Here is an 18,406-nt window from a genome sequence, read left to right as displayed (position 1 = left end):
AACGATAAAACACAAATATAACCTGTCTTGCTGTCCAAGAATGAAACGTTAAGCTAAGTTACTAAACAGGATTGTGTTAGAATGGAAGTACATTTTTCTTTATCATACCTTGTGTATCACTAGAACTAACTAGCTCCACACTGCGTCTTTATTCAACATCTTCTACACAGATAATCAACTATAGTGAGGAAGATGGGACCTGTAGCTTTAGCCATAATCTCTTAGTGAGATATAATGTATGTACCCATCAAGCAGATATTTAAGACCTCTTTGGAGAGCTTAAATATTAAAAAGTAAGCTGGAGACGAGAGCTTTTAACTCAGGGAGCTAATGTTAGCTTAATTAGCTAGTTAGCTACAGCTAATAAAATCTGCTCATTACATGTCTCATTTCAGCCAACAAAATCAACCATTAAATCTCTAAATATGAAAATTGGTAGTTTAATCAGGGAAAAATGTATTCATCAAGCAAGTAGAAAAAGACACAATAAGAGACGTGTAGCGTTCCAAATCCCAGTTTTATTGGTCGTTGGATTTCAGGTGAACCAATGGCACGAGAGAGGTTAATCCACAATATCAAAAGAAATTATACAAAATAATAATACAAAAAGAAGTTCCAGTTATACAAAGCAAAGATGTGGATTCTTTTTTTATCTTTTTATTTTCCTACTGCCCAAAAACTCGAGAGTAAGGCACAGTCATTACCACATGTTTACCCTTCCACATCCGTTTGTCTAAGCCTTGGTCTCGGTTCCCTTGGAGACGCAGGTTTCTCCGAGGACAACAGCTTCTTTTATTCGCTTGAGATTCTCAACCCTTCATGCAAAAAACGCTCGAAACTTCAGAGGGAAAATTGGACGGACTTTTTGAGGAGCTGGCTACAATCGTGTATCATTCCAAGGGGCTACAACCATACTTAGTTTCACAGAGGAATGCTGGATGATGATGATGGATTGAAGAGCCCAATAATTAAGGGCCCAGTGCCAAGGTAATCTTTGCTGTATTGTAAAAGTAGACGGAAACCATTGCTGCTTTGTGCTATGGAGGAAGCTGAAGGGTAGGGAACCAACGAGGGCAGGACCCATGGGTGCTTTGTGCTACACCACTGCATAACAGACAATTCAGTTAAATAAGACAACAAATTAAAAGTCTGCTTCTTTACTATTATTATTTTTATTTTTTTTAACATATCCCTTCCCCACCTTCACTGACAAGTCAGGAACTAAATAATCCAACAAAAGCAAAAACAATTTGGTCACCTCATTGTGAAGGTTGCCATGATGCTACAAACAGAAATTAAAGCTAAAGAAGCAGCAGAATAAGTTTATTAAGGGCACTCTTTCAGCCCCTTTGGTTACATGGCAAGGCTCTCGTGTGCAGCGTCGCAGCAGAAAATCACCATCTGTTAGTCCAGACAGTGGGAGATGTTTGACAGGATGTCATGAGTTAGTAGCACCAGGTTCCAGTTTTCTCAGTTGTGTCTGTGTGTGAGATGACGGTTTGTTAATCCAGTATCAAAGGTTTGGTCTAGATAAAGGCTGAGGTCTAGGTTTGGTTGAAGGATCCAAAAAGCAGCTTTCAAAAAGGGTCTATAAATCATTTCTCTCCAGTCACTATGGTTACCTACTGTTTCCATGATAATGTCTGTGCCTTGGACGTAGAAAAAGAAATCCAACTGTGTATCAGGGAGTGCTGGTTTTTCTTCCAGTATGACAAGTGAGTGCAGTAAACATAGAGTATGTGACCACACCATTTCTATTTTTAATTTCTTTAAACTGTTCTTGGGACAATAGGGGTTTAGTTTTTGGAGAGGGGATTACGTGTTTTAACTTCCTACATCCTGTTTGGTCCAATGAGAACACAGCTAGAGAACAACACAGGAAACAGGTTTACATTAGAGTATTTTACAGTTGAGATGAATAGGGGTGAGGGTTAAACCCGTAAGTTACAACATTTTCTATATCTTTATCATCATCAGATCCACTCCAGTTATATCACAGTCATCACACAGAGGCAACGGGGCCTGCTCATGAAAACAAACATATTCGGCCTGGTCAGATAAGAAAAATCTGTTTCTACACGATGCAAATGCTCAAAGACAGACCCACCGACTCCATCTTGCGTATCCAGCGAACAGGAAGCAGCTGAAGCAGGTTTTATTCGGATGTGGATCTGTTTTGGGAAATTAGATCAGGCAGAAGCAGATCTAGCAGACCAGGTCAGATAGCAAAAAATACTGCCACCATGTGCTGCTCACACAGACAATAGAGACGAGTAGAAAGACGAGGGGGTTAAACTCAGAGAGGAGGGGGGCTCCTAAAACGTGGCTCTGCTCTGCTCTGGGAGAGGGACGGCCCAATCCTAAGGCGAGGAGAGAGAGAGTGACAGGTTGAGCAGCGAACCAGGTCGGAGCAGAAAAAAAGTGCGCAGCCCCACGGTAACTATGGCAACGGATAAAGGTCGGCGCTGCAGAACAGAGCTGAGAAAAGATGGAGGGACAAATGGAAGGAAAGGGAGGCAGAGGAGAAAGGAGTGTCTCCTTCCTTTTCTTCTTCCATCCTCCCTGTTCTCTCTGTGCAGTTCATCAACATATAGTCATAAGTACAGGATATAATATGAGGAATGGGAGGGTGGGGGAGTGGGAGATGTGAATAGGTAGACGTAAGGACAGGTTGTGCCGCGTTGCCACACTTTTTTTTTTTTTCCATCAGCATCGCAGCTTCCCTCAGTACTCCCAGAGTGTGGCGGTCTCCAGGTCGTCAGCGTTGGCCTTCAGCACGCCAGCGTGGTCGCCGCGGAGGTACTTGCTGTCGGCGGCGTGGCGGATTGCCAGCTTGTTGTAGTCGCAGAACTCGAACAGGAAGTCGACGGGCGTGTCGCTGCTGCTCACCACCGACTGCTCGTTACCTACCATCCAGTATTTACCCGTGGAGTCTGCAGGAGGAGAGCAGATGGATGTGAGACAGAAAATAGGGAAATTAGTGTGTGTGTGGGGGGGGGGATCATGTGGCAGAAAGACGGGGAAGGGTGTTAAAAAAATGGAGGCACAAACAAAAGATTCGGCTTAAAATTGCTTTGTTTGAATTATGTAATGTGAACGCGAGGAAATTATCCAAATCAAATCCCTCTTTTTGGCCCAAACATAAATCCATAATGAGAATCCCTTAAAGACTAAATGATATAATCCCTTGTATGCCTGCAGGAGGTCCCTCCACCCGCTTTGTCAAGTCCTGCCTCTCTGCTGTGTAATGCTGCTGAACATATGCACAAGTTTACATCCAAGACGCTGACAGCTAAAACGCCCAAACTGACCTTGCAGGCTGTAAGCTCCGTCTCTGAACTCCAGGGTGAAGTAGTCATAGGTGGAGCGGTTGGAGTCCAGCGTCCCCGTCACCTTCCTGCAGCCGATGAAGCCGTGCTCCCCACGCAGCACGATGATCGGGCGGTTAATCAGCTTCATGAGGAACTCCTCGGACTCACCTGGAGACAGACAAAGGGCACAACATGAGTAAAAACTACTGTGAAGACACGACCACATCAACAGTTTATTTCTCTATATTCTTAGTGATTTAAATTGATTCAATTAAACACTTTTGCCAAAATATTTAATCTACCAAAATCTGTAGTACACGTGCTTAATGTTTAAGCTGAGAGCAGGGAGATTTCATACATCTCATTAAAAATGTATGCAAAGCAGCTTGGCTTTAAATGTGCCCTAAAAAGAGCACTTTGGGGAAAAACAGCTCCCTCATCAGAAACTGCAGCACAAAGTGAAGCTGCAGCTTTGATCCACCATGGCCAGAACCCAGCACCCGCTTTATGAAGGGATCTTCTGATCTGCTCTCTGACATGATGCCTGCGTCTCGCAGCAATGAAAGCAATTGCTCTAATGGCAAAACTGTGCACAGTCTTCATATGAGCCGTTCATAACATCTGTGGCGTTGTTAAAGGATTAGTTATTTATAGTTATTAATAGTCATTTTGAGTGGCATGTTTATTTGCTTTTATAGCTGAGAGTTCGATGAGATAAATACCATTCTCATATCTGTCCATGTCCTTGTTTGTTTCATGTGTGCAAAAAGCAAAGTTTAAAAACAAAACATTTGCCGCTTTACGTGGGATTATGAGCCCCCAGAACAGATCCCCTAATTAAGGTTGAGATGTTGCGAGTTTTTGGAAGAGAAAACTCTATTTTAAAATCGAATCTGTATTTATTTTTCTGTCTTTTTCTCTAGTCTTAGTATTTTTTGTGGAATACTGGGTAGTTATCAAAATGAAACCATCTGAAAAGTGAGGAGGGGGGATGTCTGTTTGAGCAATGTATTTAAAAGCTTAGTTTTTTTGTTGTTAATTCGTGATTTGAAAGCTAACGAGTAACTATGGCGGTCAGAATAATACAGTAAAAAGCACATGATTTACCTAGTGAAGTAGGATAAAATGGAAATCTCTCAAAATGATACTAAAGTACTTGAGCAAATGGACTTTGTTACGTTCCCATCTGTTTTTGTGTCTTAGTGAAAGCTCCTCTCTGACTCTGTACATTCAGGAGTTTACCCATGATGTTTCCAATCAAATGGTTAACTTAAAAAGAAACTCAGCATCAATGTGGCAAAAGAGCAAAATAAAAGTCTGCAACAAATCTAAATCCCCAAACAGTAAACAGTTCAGAATCAGTGCTGAAGCCTTTGAGGCCCAGAAACAACTGGAACATCCAGCCATGATTTATGTCCTGCACTTCACTGAAACCCCCCGTCACTGCTGCAACAAAGTAAATCAGTTAATCAGTCATTGTCTGAACGGCTGAATCAACAAATCTCACCGACCGGCAGAGTCGATGGTCGCTGCTAGCTGGCCGTTTTTCTTGGCGGCGACGTATTTCCCATTGGCAGCCCGGAGAGTCAGCCTCTTCCCACGCCACTCAATGTCAAAGTAGCAATTAGCCGACCTGCAGAGAGAAGCACAGGCATGGGAGATAAGGAGGATAATTAAGTTTACGTGGTAGTTAGATATCCAGTAGCACACTTGTGTGAGTGTCAGCTGTAAACGCAGTCACATTTGATCTCTTCTGTTGCTGAGAAAAACTACACTCGGCAGTTTAATCCAGAATTTAAAGCTAGGGTGGGTAATTTCTTTACTGTAATATTTGGCAAAACTGTCCTAATAGCCAGTCAGCTATATGTAGGTGAAGTGCTCTGAGAATATCTGCTCATAACTTTGCTCTCCCCTGCCTCTGTGGGCCGCACCCAAAAATTGCCACCGCTCATGTACACTTTGACCAATCAGAGCGAGGCTCCGATTCTCCGTTCTTATTGGCTGTGGGACTGTTCGTCTTCCTATCAATGTAACTGAATTCACATGAACGCGCATAACTGACGTTCGGTGGGAGGAGCTACAGCAGGTAGCGTGGCAGGGAGAGGCCAGAGAGCACGCGACGGAATCTCAACGGCTGTTTTCTCCAAAATCGCCCACCCTAGCTTTAAGTAACGGCTGTGTAATTGGATCGGTAGGCTCAAGGTGGAGGGATCAGCTCCTCTTGTAGTCGTTGGTTTAGTTGAATCAAGTAGCTTGTTAATCCTTTCACTATGCAAAAAGTAGGGTTTTTATTTTCTCATGTAGCTGCCACATTCTGCCTGTATCTTTTATTTAATAAAGAAGCCCTAAAAACACTCAAATGTTTCCTCAAGCCAATGAAAGAGGACATGGTGGAAGAAAAGATTTTTGTGGTCTAATCTGTGAGGAGAGTCATATGTCAAGAATGTGATGGAGGAATTTGGTTGACTTCCTGCAGAGCGCTCTGCAGTGTGTCGACAACGGCCTCTGCTCTGCCTTATCTTATAACATGGAGGGTTAACTCAGGACACATGGCTCTCTGACTAACCTCATACTGGATCAGATATGTGTAGTGCTCTGTATCACCCCTGTATACGTACCTTATGACTGTACATTTATAGAAACACTGCAGTTTTCAAAATAAAGGCCTTTTTTAAAAACACACAAAAAATAGGGGCCAAGTGCTCTACTTAGTGCTTAAGGACCACAAGACACGTCTAAGCTTCTACTTCTGAATCTGTCCAGGACCTCACAGGGAAATCATCCAGGAGCAAAGAGTAAGGGGTCAAAGGTCAGGGGTTAACAGCCAGCATTCTTGCCAGGCAGAACCGCTGCACATAAAAGAAAATCACTCTCTTCAGGTTGACGTTGCACACAAATGCACTTAGTCTCCCACGACATGCCACAGCCATGAGACGAGTGCACTCACTCTTCACCTCCCACACACGTCATCCACCCCCGTTCCGCACACACATACACACAAACCTCCCATGTCATGTCACAGCTCACGTTACCGTGGAGGGGACTACAGACTAAGAGCTGTGACGGACCTGTATCAGGTTCTCACACACAATCACTGGCGCTGAGAGGTTAGTGAGCGAACAGATTGGAGCAGGTGTGGTTGTGGTGAGCTGTAAAGTTTCAGACGTGCATCTGAGTAGACAAGAAGAGACATGATGGTGATGTGTGTGTGTGTGTGTGTGTGTGTGTGTGATGCGTACTTGGTGGAGGCGGTGCACTGCAGGCCGCCGTTAGCAGTCAGGGTCCAGTATTTCCCAGCGGCGGTCCGGAACGCACACTTGCGGTTTTCGCGACAGATCTCCACCTGGAACACTTCCTGGTCGCCCTCCTCGTCCTGATTGGCTGACAGGTCCATACCTGAGCGGGATCAGACAGTTGGAAAGGGGGTTAAGCTAAAGTATATGCTAGTGGGGCAGACGTTAGCTCAACTCACATGTCAGGGCTGCAAATAGACGCAGAGGATGACCACTAATAGTCCAGATGCACACGCGCACACACACACAGAGAGGCATAAACGGCTTCAAACACACACCCACACACATCCTCTGGTCAGGATCAGACAAACTAAATGAGCAACATCAGACGGGCTTGGATTAGTGAAGATCACACACACACACACACACACACACACACACACACACACACACACACACACACACACACACACACACACACACACACACACACACACACACACACACACACACACACACACACACACACACACACACACACACACACACACACACACACACACACACACACACACACACACACACACACACACACACACACACTCAAAGGATTAGACGTCATGGTGGACGGTAACTAAACAGAAAAAGAAACACAAGGCCACAGTAATCTTCACTGCACTGGCATCTACAATGAACGTAGACAGTTTCTCAGCTAATCCATCAGCAGATATTAATCTTAAACTATTTTGATAATCATTTAATTGCTAAGATTATTTATTACGCAACCTTCTAGCAGCTTTTGGAGTCAGTGAAAATACTCTATAACGCATTACAAACGTCGCCATTGGTTTTAAATGACATGCACTTCCTGTCTCCTAAGTAGGTGTGATCATCGTGTTTTCGCCCCTCCACCTAATATGGAAATGTTGTGGTGTTGTGTGGATGGATTTAAGCAGATTGGGTAATATTTGCATAGCGTATTTATATTTTCTTTTTCTAACGTTATATATTGACATAGCTAATGGCCATATTCAGCATTACGAAAATTAGAAAGCCACAGCGTTCCTGAACGTTGCCATATCTGGTTAGAGTGTGTTGACACAGAAAGGTCTAGATAGAACAAAGTTCATTTTCTCCTGATTTGTCTCCTGAGTGTCATTTCAGTGTCAGAATGTTCAGAAGATATATGTTTTGGGATAAATGGGTCAAAATTTTGCTTTCTGTGAATAAGGAGTAAAATAATCTGTGTTCACATTCACTTCTCCCATTGGAGTTAATAGACTCAGGGGCCTGCTGCTCGTCTCCTAAAGGGGCGGGGCAGTGGTGAACTGACTCTGTGGGTTGTCTCTGTTCTGTATTTAGGCACAGCAATCATTTGAGCTAAATGCTAACGTCAACATGCTCATAATGACAATGCCAAAATGCTGATATTTTAAGGATGCATCCTCTTGGCACCAGGAATGTCATGGCAATCCATCATATATTTGTTGGATATTTCAGTCTGGCCATTTCAGACTGCCAACCAATCGTCCCTGAGCTAAGTCCTGCCCTCTAACACAGACTGGCCAATCATAGCGTAGCATCGTCCATCTCGAACCAGAGTCGGACAATTCTGCTTGATGGAGTAGCAGCGAGGAACGGGGCTTAGCGATGGGTCAATTGGCAAAAAATGACAAATATTATAAATATTGATTCCATCTCCTCAAATAGGAGATTTTGTCTTTCAAATCCCTATAACGTCAATATTTTGGGGTTTGGACCGGACATTGATAATGCAGCTAGAGCTCTAAATAATTTTGACAGGCATTTTTAAACTATTTAATAAACAAACGTTTAGTTGATAAACAAACGGATAAATCAATACTGAAGTTGCAGCTCGAGCTATAGATACTAAATCTGTAGTCTAAAAGGCATGTGTGTTTTCATGTGTGTGCGTGTGTCTCCATACACTGGACTGTATGTGAACAGAACACCAGAGCTCATTAAAATCACATCAAACCCAGTAAAGCACTTAACATCAACAAAGAGGTAAACAAATAGGATTCAGAATACACAACCCGCCAAAGAAAGTCCCACTCCCATCACACACACACAGACAGAGAGACAGAGACAGAGACAGAGACAGAGAGAGAGAGAGAGAGAGAGAGAGAGAGAGAGAGAGAGAGAGAGAGAGAGAGAGAGAGAGAGAGAGAGAGAGAGAGACTTCATGCAGCACAATGCCTGCTATTGTATATGATGAGGTCATGGTGTGCATGGACCTATAGCTAGAGGCTGAATTGAGAGCGAGACAGAGAGAGAGATGTCTGTTGGACTGCTGTGTAAATGTGTGTAGAGGCAGAAAGAAAGATGTGTTTGAGAAAACAAACCGGAGCACTCATGTGTTTCCCATACGTCTCCCTTTTCTGCCCTAAAATCCTCTTGATGATAAACAATGTCATCATGCATGTCAAAATTGGAAGCACGCTCTCTGGTTCTGATATTTTTCAGCTGATGGGGCTTTGTTTTTGTTGCTTAAAACGTTGCTGCCTAATTTTGGGAAGAAAGCAAGGGACCATTTGATCATTATGAAATGGTTTGTGATGTAAATATGTCAGAATACACAGGATGTTTATAAATGTAAGTCATTAAACATCATTTCTACCAACAGCATTAGCGTTGACATGTTGTTTGTTGCAGTATTTTTCTAAATCAAGTGGAGGATCCAAAGAAAATATTAATGACTCTCGGTAGGGCCTTGTTTTTAAAAAAAATGTAAACAAAGTTCAGCCCTGCTCCCTAGTTGACTCATTTTCATACAGCCCCAACAAGTTTCACAATATCCTTCCTAGCACATGGTGTCTCAATACAAGCTGTAGGCGGTTTGTCTCCAACTGGAGCCAAAGATGTGCTTTGTATTAAAAGTTAACAAGATCCTAGTCACAGAAAAGTGTTGCGTAAGGCGTTCATCACAAAAGAATTTCTGCTCACATTTTGTGGAAGAAAGAAATACACATCACTCCTCTCCTGGCGAGCGTTCGATAAAGTCAACTAACTCCAGCCTCAGTGGCCAGATTGAGTTTCTGCAGAAAAATGTGGGGCTGCGCACGCACACGCACACGCACACGCACACGCACACACACACACAATTGAGAAGGAAAATATAAGTGACCATAATGAGAACCACATGGTGCGGGGGGGTCAGGCAAGATGAAATGTAAGTTCAGCTGCAACAGACAAGGAGGGTTTAGAGGAACACATTAGAGGAGGAGTAGAGGAGGAAACATGAGGAGAAATGAGGGTCAGCCTGTGCTCGCCTCCAGGATCATCAGTCACATCACTGAGCTCTCCTCTAATCCTCGCAGCTTCCTGCTCAGCCAACACATCCACTCAGTACAGTAGCACCGGAGAGCCCATTCACCACTGAAGCAGGAGGAGAGTAAACCATCTGCTGGATGCCTCTACCCACCACATACCCACCACATACCCACAGTGGGAGAACTGACTCACCTACACCATGAATCAGTTCATTCCTGAAAGCTACTAAAAGTCTGAGAAAAAAAAATAAGCTCTGATGTTCAATTAATTATTCAAACCCTGAAATATATCAAAGGATCCATTATTTAGGATATTAGCAGTCTATCAATCAAAGGGTTTGACTCAGAAATGAATAATCAACAGCAGAAAAGTTATTTATAGTTAAAAAAAATGTAAGTGATTTGCTCACTTTGAATAAAAACATATGTTACAGTATGAATATTATCTTTATTAGGGGAATCATCACAAAAAAAACACTGATGTAATAATTAAAAATTCCAGGGGATTGTTATCTTTTTTACTTTTCATGCTAAGCTAACAGGCTGCTGGTTGAAGCTTTATATTTATCGTACAGACATTGAGGATGGAATAAATCTACTACCTCACCCTAAAATAATTTAATTTGTGTCATGGTCTTTATACGTTCAGCAAACAGGTTCAATTAAACATTCAACTATTTCGGCATGAGACTGTCAAATTGAGAGATATTGAATGTGAGCAGAAAGCACCGGCCTTTGTGATGTTCAGTCTATAAATATCCAGAAAAGAGCAACAACGTTTCCATATAAAACATTTTTTTTTTTTAATTCTTTTTTTTGTTCAGACTGTGCAAATTCAAAAATCTCAATAAATGTGTGTGTGTACATATACAAATAAATGAGACTCTACAAACTCCACACTATAAAGTCAGTCATCATCCTGACATTTGGTTTATCAGACATGAGATGAAGGGAAACTAATTAAGCCTTTATTAGTCCCACAATGGGGAAATTATTTCTCTGCATTTAACCCATCCCGGAGGAGCAGTGGGCTGCAACTTGGGGTTAGGTGTCTTGCTCAAGGACACCTCGGCATGTTGCCGGTAGAGGTTTGAACCACCAACCTTGTGGTTACGGGACAAGCGCTCTACCTCATGTGCCACAGCCGCACTATATGAAAAGAAACCAGGAAACTAACACAAGACACACTTTACATGCTGTACAGTGAACTGATTATCACCGTTTCCTCCACTGAGCTGGTTTGAATAAATTGTTCCCCCGAAAATAACTATTTGAATTTATGTGGCTGAGTCTTTTCAGTGCTGTCAAAGAGGCTTTAACTCAGACTTGCCAACATTATTTAGAAGCCTGAATGTTTTGAAGAATTTAGGATTATAACTTCACTAGTCTGTCAGTGGAGGAAGAGTTTGTCTCTTTTCATGACAGTCAAAGGCTTAGTGTCAGATCCATCCTCACAAACACACGCACACACACACTGAAACTGGTCCCGAGTTATCACAAGGAAAGAAAAACACCGGCGGGTACATACAACATGAAAATACACGACTGACGGAGACAAAACACTCACCCCGAGGCCTGTGACCCAGAGAGAGGCCAAGGCTGTCTGTCAGGCTTCATCTGTGTGTGTGTGTTTGTATGTGTAAGTGTGTGTGTGTGTGTGTGTGTGTGTGTGTGTGTATGTGTATGTGTGTGTGTGTGTGTGTGTGTGAGAGAGAGATATGTGCCCAGATATGTCTATGCTGATTACTTTGAGAAGCTCACAGGGTTAATGGAGTTTGAGGGAAGAGGGTCACTTACACACACACACACACACACACACTCTGCATCCCTCTTCAGAAAACCACATCAGACGAAGTGACCACACATCCAGAATCCACCCAAACCACACCAAACACAGCCCAGCGCACGCGCACGCACACGCACACTCAAAACAAGCCCTCTATCTTTCTGTCCACCCCACCCACCACAGTCAGCCTGATGGCGGCAGGCACAGATTGTTGGCCTCGGTTACTGTGAGCCAGTACCGGAGGCCTGCTGTGAACGCACGCGATTGTATCAGGAGCGGTTGTGTGCGTCTGTCTCAGTGTATATGTGTGTGTTCTATTGTTCAGCAGGCCTGACTGAGGAGGCGACCAGCTGGGGCACAAACAGGGAGACAGATCATCAGCCTTTGTTTTGACCCAAACACACAGTAACACACACACACACACACACACACACACACACACACACACACACAGTACAGCCAGCCTACTCACTGAATACTGTATCACCGCTGCTCATACAGTACGGACAAACTGAACACACAGACACACACACACACACACCACTACAATACTCCCACATCCTCTAACAAATGAAAAAGAAAAAACAGGGTCAGACATGTGAGATACAGTATTGCGCCGAGGATGCCCCAAATATTTTGGTTAATCGATTTCGACCTCATTCTGTGTTCAGTGTGTAGCAAAAAAAAAAAAAAAGGCAGTTGTACCGTGATTTAGAGGAGAATAATGTGGAGACACACCCAGAAGACCAGCTGAAGTCTAACCTATAATAAAGTAGACGACATCAGGGAGGAGAAGCTCCCTGGTGTGCACACACACACACACACGCACACACACACACACACACACACACACACACACACACACACACACACTCTGTCGCAGACAGTCGACATCACCAAGGATGCATGGATTGATTGTGTCCCCGTCGGGTGAATGTGTGTGTGTTGATGGAGAAAATCGTCAGCCATTACCCTGCAGGGATCAACACACACCAGCCAAGGTCGGGGTTGTGTGTCTCATGTCTCATTTCCTGCCAGCGGGAGGGTGAAGGTGACCGAAATGGTGTCAGGGCTGAATCACGGCCAGACACAACATGGAGCCTCAGTTTCTGTCTCCTGCTTTCACCGCGCACACACGCACGCACACACGCACGCACACAGTAGGTGATTCAAGGCCTGATTCCTACTCAGATTTGACACGTTTGCGAGAGCTTGCACTGGAGTCTGCATCAGTCGTATACTTTGAGCTGGTTTCCAGCAGTAATCTGAACAAATAGTGGTTGTTTTTACTGTGACTTGGAAAGGTCAGTTGTTAAAGAATAGTTTGACATTTTGGGAAATGAGCTCATTTGCTTTACTGCTGTGAGAGTGTGAGAGGAGAAGATTGATACCACTCTAATACCGCAAGCAGTGGGTTAGCTAAGCAGGGATCAACAGTAACTTGTAAAAGCGGTTGCCAGGCTACGCAACTATGCATCAGCTTTTGATTTGCCGTAACTGAACAATTGGCATTATTAGTCACCTCATACTTTGAGTAATTGAGGAACTATGCAGTTATACGTAAGGAAAACATGTCAAATGTGACATGTTGAACAAGCTTTGCCGTATAATTTTGCGTCTGGCTCAAAGATGCCCGGGATTCTTCACGTTCCAAAACTTCACAAATTCCCTTTTTTTTTGTCAAGGTTCATCTGGTTGTTTGCCAGTGGCATCAATTTGCACATTCGTTTGTGACGTTGACGGCTGAGTAGAACTTTTCACCCCCCACAGTCAAAAAACGCTGATTTGCAGCAATCGTCTCTAAATGGCCCGTGCAGCTTTGTCACAAGAAGCCTTGTTAGGCACAGTGTTGTCTGGTTAAGGTTCTGACTAACAGAATATGTAATTATTTAGATATACACAGGATTTTTCATCTCCTCGTCAGTCTCCTCCCCCTTGCTTCTCTGCATCCAGAGGCAGAGAGGACCACCAGTTACAAAGACCAGTCGGTACTCAGTGGTCAAACCAGTAGTTCAAAGGATACGATGGCCTCTCATCCATTTAGCTGACAAACCGGCCCTCAGCCTTCACTCACACTTGCGCCACAGTTTAGGGGCCGAACAGGCCACTTAAAAGGCCATCGAGCTCCAGGCTAACGGACTGATAATTGTGTCTCAGGCCACATGAGGGTCGTTAAACAGTCTCTCTGGGAGTTTGTGAACATCCATGTTCTGGGGATGAGGAGTGCGGATGTTACGGTCAGGAAACAAGCAACAGCACAGGGTCAGATTAATGGCAATTATGAGCACAGCAGAAGCCAGAGAAGTGCTGTAATGTGTAATCTAATATTTGGCAAGCTGAAAATTATACTCATTTCTGATGGTTCCCTACATGATGAGACTTTATTATCAATAAACCTTCATAATTTAATGGTTTTGGTTGAAATTCAGAAAAGAATCCTGATTCATAGCATCACAAGACTGACTCATGTGAAGTAATGTGAACATGTTGGCTAATTAAAAGCCTACTTTCCAGTTGTAACATCCCATTCTATTTAGGTACATTGGGCTCTAAACTGAGGCTGTTAAATGAGGTATGTTAATATGGTCAATTAGAGCTACTTAAAGGTAAATTATACCATTTTTGTACAACATGGGTCTTATTTTTGTAGTCGGGCAATCATTCCTGACTGTTAGGATTGTATTTTATTATCCTTTTATTTACTAGCTCTATTGTTGAGTTGTGGGAATGCAGAAGAGGTGAAGCAAAGTAAACAAGAACAAACACCAGGAGGGTTTCAGAGAGGTTTGAGACTTGAGCCCGCTCACGTCAATAAAAGCCAGCCAGCTTCAGATGCCATCATGGCTGAGGTCTGCCAGGCAAGCTGCTGCAGAGAGGAGCTTTATGCAGCTGTCGGGTTAAAAAACATCTGGAGCCAGTTTAATTCCCATCAACATGTAATCCTCATCACAATGATCCAGTTGTCGGAGGGTTGAACGGGTTCTTCCTTTTAAAAAGATACAGACCGTCAGCTCATGTTGGACAGATTTGAGCTGAGGGGTTGCAAGTGTCAAGTATCCTTGAGCAAGGCATCATATCGACCATTGACCGCTGATTAGTGGTGCACCCACATAACATTGTCTTATACCAGTTCTCAAGTCAACATAACTTGACTTGAGAACTGAAAACACAGATATTCACAAGGAAATTCTGTTTAAAATGTACCCTGTTAAGTTTTTGACCTCTAGTTGCATTATGGAGAAATGTTTTTAGAGCTGGAACGATTAGTTGATTTAGCCAATTGTCAAAATCTAACAATTGATTCTTTATTTCCTATAAAATTAGTTTTTTGGGCTAATTATGTTAGTCTTCTGGGTTAGGGTTAGGGTTGAAATGTCAAATGGAGATTTTTTACTATTTTTGGAAAACATTAGACAAAACTATTAATTGATCAAAATATAAACGGCAGATGATTTGATAATAAAATTGTTAACACTCGCGCTTCATGTGAGCAGGATGATACTCTGACACTCAAGTCATAATCAGATTTGGCAAAATGTCTCACAGACAGCAATACTGGGGTATTAATAAAGTGCAATTCATGCTCTCAGTACAGAGAACGGCGTCATCTAATCCCAACAGATCCGTTAAAAAAACAACGCCAGCATTTGTGATGTCCTCGTGGCGTGACCCTTGTTATTCAACCTCCACCTTCAAAACTGGCCTCCATTTTGTGTCGGAGACTGAGCCCCACATATGGGAAATACAGAGTAACAGCTGATGGAGACACATGTGGATAAATACCCCTTCAACAAGCCAACAGAGCTGGGAGGCAGAAGAAAAAAAGGCTTGTGGTGTGACAGAGAAAGAGCAGGAAATAAAAAGATGATTAATACTTTCTGAAAATATAGGTGTCAAAACCACAAATGTATATCCGTGGTATTGTTACCAGTGTGTTCCTTTGACCAGACACTAAACATGGGCTTAGAGAGCATCAGTGCCGTATCCCTTCCCATCATTCATTGCAGCAGACAGTCAGAGTTCTGCTGACTCAAAGAGGGTTTTTAGAGCATAATACACATTCTCACTGGGACCTTAAATTCAAAGGCTCCTGATTAATGTGTTTAATCTTCAACATGAGGGATGCCACTGGTAATGACCTCAGACACACAGCAGCAGCAGTCAGCCAGGCCTGAAGGCTGGAGGAGTGGGGGGGGGGCAAAGGAGGAGACATTAAGGGAGGATGGGACAGGAGACGGCATCAGGATATTATGAAAGAGATGTAAAAAAAATAAAAAAATAAAAAAAAAGGCCAAGGTTAAAGGAGGTGATGGTGAGGAAGATGGAAAAAACATTAGGAGGGAAGAAAAGGAAGGAAGAAGGTGGAGGGACAGGGTTGTATCTCTGCCCACTCTTACAGCTGACAACCAGACACACACGCACACACATGCTGATCTAAATGTGAAACAAAAAGAAAGAAAAAGCTATATTAACCGGTTAATATCTGAACTATGTGGGGAACATTGAATATGTCTGAAGAGGTCAGCTGATGCAGATATCCTCATTAGGATTGTGGGGTTGCCATGCCATCAGGGTTGTGTGACTCAAAGTGATTATAGACGTTATGTTTGGGTAACTTATTTGGCGATGACTAAAGTTTTGCTTTTTAACTCAAGTGAGAGTGAAATGCACACTTAAAAAAATACTCTTTTAAAAACAGCATAGTATCTATTCTTACAAAACATCTGGATTAAAAGGATTGAACAGATACTTTTAGTCACATTTGACTGGGTTTCTTTACATTAAACGTGCATCTTTCCTCTCCTCTGACTGTGTAGCTGCTCTGCTTTGTGCCAGCTCAGCCTCCTGCCAGTTTAAGGCTGTTTTACATTTGAATAATGGCACACGAGCACATGATGCTGATCGTGTGTTCACAGAGCACTTCTTTGTTATCGCTCTTTTCATGTCGGTCGTCTGTAAAATTCACTGAAAACACGTACAGCTAAAATGCACACAATACTCTGTGTGCCTCCATCAAGCTCCTATTTTCAATTTTTTGTTCAAGTCAGTGTTGGTAGCGCTGCAATAGATCACAGGCCTTTGGTGCTTTTAAGGATGTGCTGGTTCATGTTGGGATGTGGCCTCTGGTCAAATGGGCCATTGTTGAGCATGTGTACATCCAGTTACAAGCCTGTGTTGTGTGTGAATATGTAGGTCATTAACATGCCCATAGCCGACCCTTTAGGGATTGTGTGTGTGTGTGTGTGTGTGTGTGTGTGTGTGTGTGTGTGTGTGTGTGTGTGTGTTGCAGTCTGACATTCCATCACTTTAACCCTTCCTCAGCCAGAGGATGAGATACAAACACACTCTCACAAGGGGTCACCCGTAGGACCCACACACACACACACACACACACACACACACACACACACACACACACACACACACACCCACCCCACCCCACCCCACCCCACCCCCCACCACCCCCCACACCCACCTTGCCGGGTGGAGACGTTCCTCTCGTTGGCAGCGGTGAGCACCACCTGCGGGTGGCTCTGCTCCAGCACGAACATCTCGTCCTTGCCCACTCGGGCGCTCTTGCCGGACTTCATGGTTCCGGAGGGCCCCGAGGGCGCCAGGTACTTGCCGCTGCAGTCCCTGAACGCCACCTTCCCGGAGCGGAACTCCAGCGTGTACCCGGTGCTCCTGTCCGCGGTGGCGAGCAGCGCGCCGTCGTTCCTCAGGTAGCGGTTGTCGGAGGTCTGCAGGTGGTACCGCTGCTCTCGGAACACCAGCGTGATCATGGAGTCCACCCCCCACGGGACGTCCCGGTCGATGGCGATCTCGTCCACCTTGCCGCTCAGGTGCGCGTACCTCTTGCGCGTCACGCTGAAGATGTTCACCTGCGGGTGCATGGCGATGTGCACGCTCCATTTCTCCGCCACAGAGGCGGTCTGGGCGAAGCAGATGATCCGGTCCTCGGTGCCGCCCAGGTATCGGCCGTGCGGCTCGGACTGCAGCGACCAGCGGCCGTCGTCGTGGGCCGTGATGACGAACCGGCACTCGCAGCCCGGGGTCTCACTCTCTCCGGTCACATTGCCGTCCTTGTCGGCGGCGATGTACCGGCCCAGGTGTGACTTCAGGTGGAACACGTTCCCGGTGGCGTCGTCGCTGCTCTGCTCCAGAGTCCAGATCTGCTTCTTCTTCATGGACGAGGCGGACGCGTTGATCTTGAAGCCGAACGTCTCCGCCGTTAGGTATTTGTTCCCGCAGTTGATCAGACCGAACTGGATCTGCAGCATGTCGCTGGTTCCGTTAGTGGCGCCGTTAGTGCTCATGGTCGGACTGGACCGGTTCTGTCTGAGAGGGATGGGGGGGGTGGTTCTGCTAGTGAGCTGGCGGCTGGAAGGGAGGGATGCTGTGCTGCCTCGCTTCTCTTTGTTTGTGGGAGTGTGTGTGTGTGTGTGTGTGTGTGTGTGTGTGTGTGTGTGTGTGTGTGTGTGTGTGAGTGTGTGTGTGTGTGTGTGTGTGAGAGAGAGTGTGTGTGTGTGTGTGAGTGTGAGAGAGTGTGTGTGTGTGTGTGAGTGTGCGTGAGTGAATGAGTGTCTGAGGGGAGTCTGTGTGCGCGCCGCCGGTCCTCAGTGCTCTGTCTGTCTCAGCAGCGCGCCCCCGCCGCCACAGCTGCAGTCTATATAACCATCAGTGACGTCGCGCTGGAGGCCACGCCCCCTCGGATGGACAGCAATCTGGGAGCTGAACTCGAGTTTAATTTCTCTTTTTCTCTGCTGATGTTTGTGTCGCTTT

At 44.5% G+C, this 18,406-nt stretch overlaps 1 protein-coding gene across 1 annotated transcript; it reads right to left on the bottom strand.

Moving 5' to 3' along the window:
- Positions 1-498: 498 nt before the first annotated feature.
- Positions 499-18,117, bottom strand: fscn1a (fascin actin-bundling protein 1a). The gene is made up of 5 exons (XM_054607119.1): positions 17,100-18,117; positions 6,551-6,707; positions 4,823-4,944; positions 3,312-3,479; positions 499-2,933 (listed from the first exon to the last, which is right to left on the bottom strand). Exons 1-5 carry the CDS (start codon positions 17,938-17,940, stop codon positions 2,725-2,727), a joined length of 1,497 nt encoding a protein of 498 aa, XP_054463094.1. The 5' UTR covers positions 17,941-18,117; the 3' UTR covers positions 499-2,724.
- Positions 18,118-18,406: the final 289 nt, after the last annotated feature.

The sequence above is a fragment of the Anoplopoma fimbria genome, chromosome 11, assembly GCF_027596085.1.
Source record: "Anoplopoma fimbria isolate UVic2021 breed Golden Eagle Sablefish chromosome 11, Afim_UVic_2022, whole genome shotgun sequence".
NCBI lineage: Eukaryota > Metazoa > Chordata > Actinopteri > Perciformes > Anoplopomatidae > Anoplopoma > Anoplopoma fimbria.
This window is presented reverse-complemented; position numbering and strand designations above follow the sequence as displayed.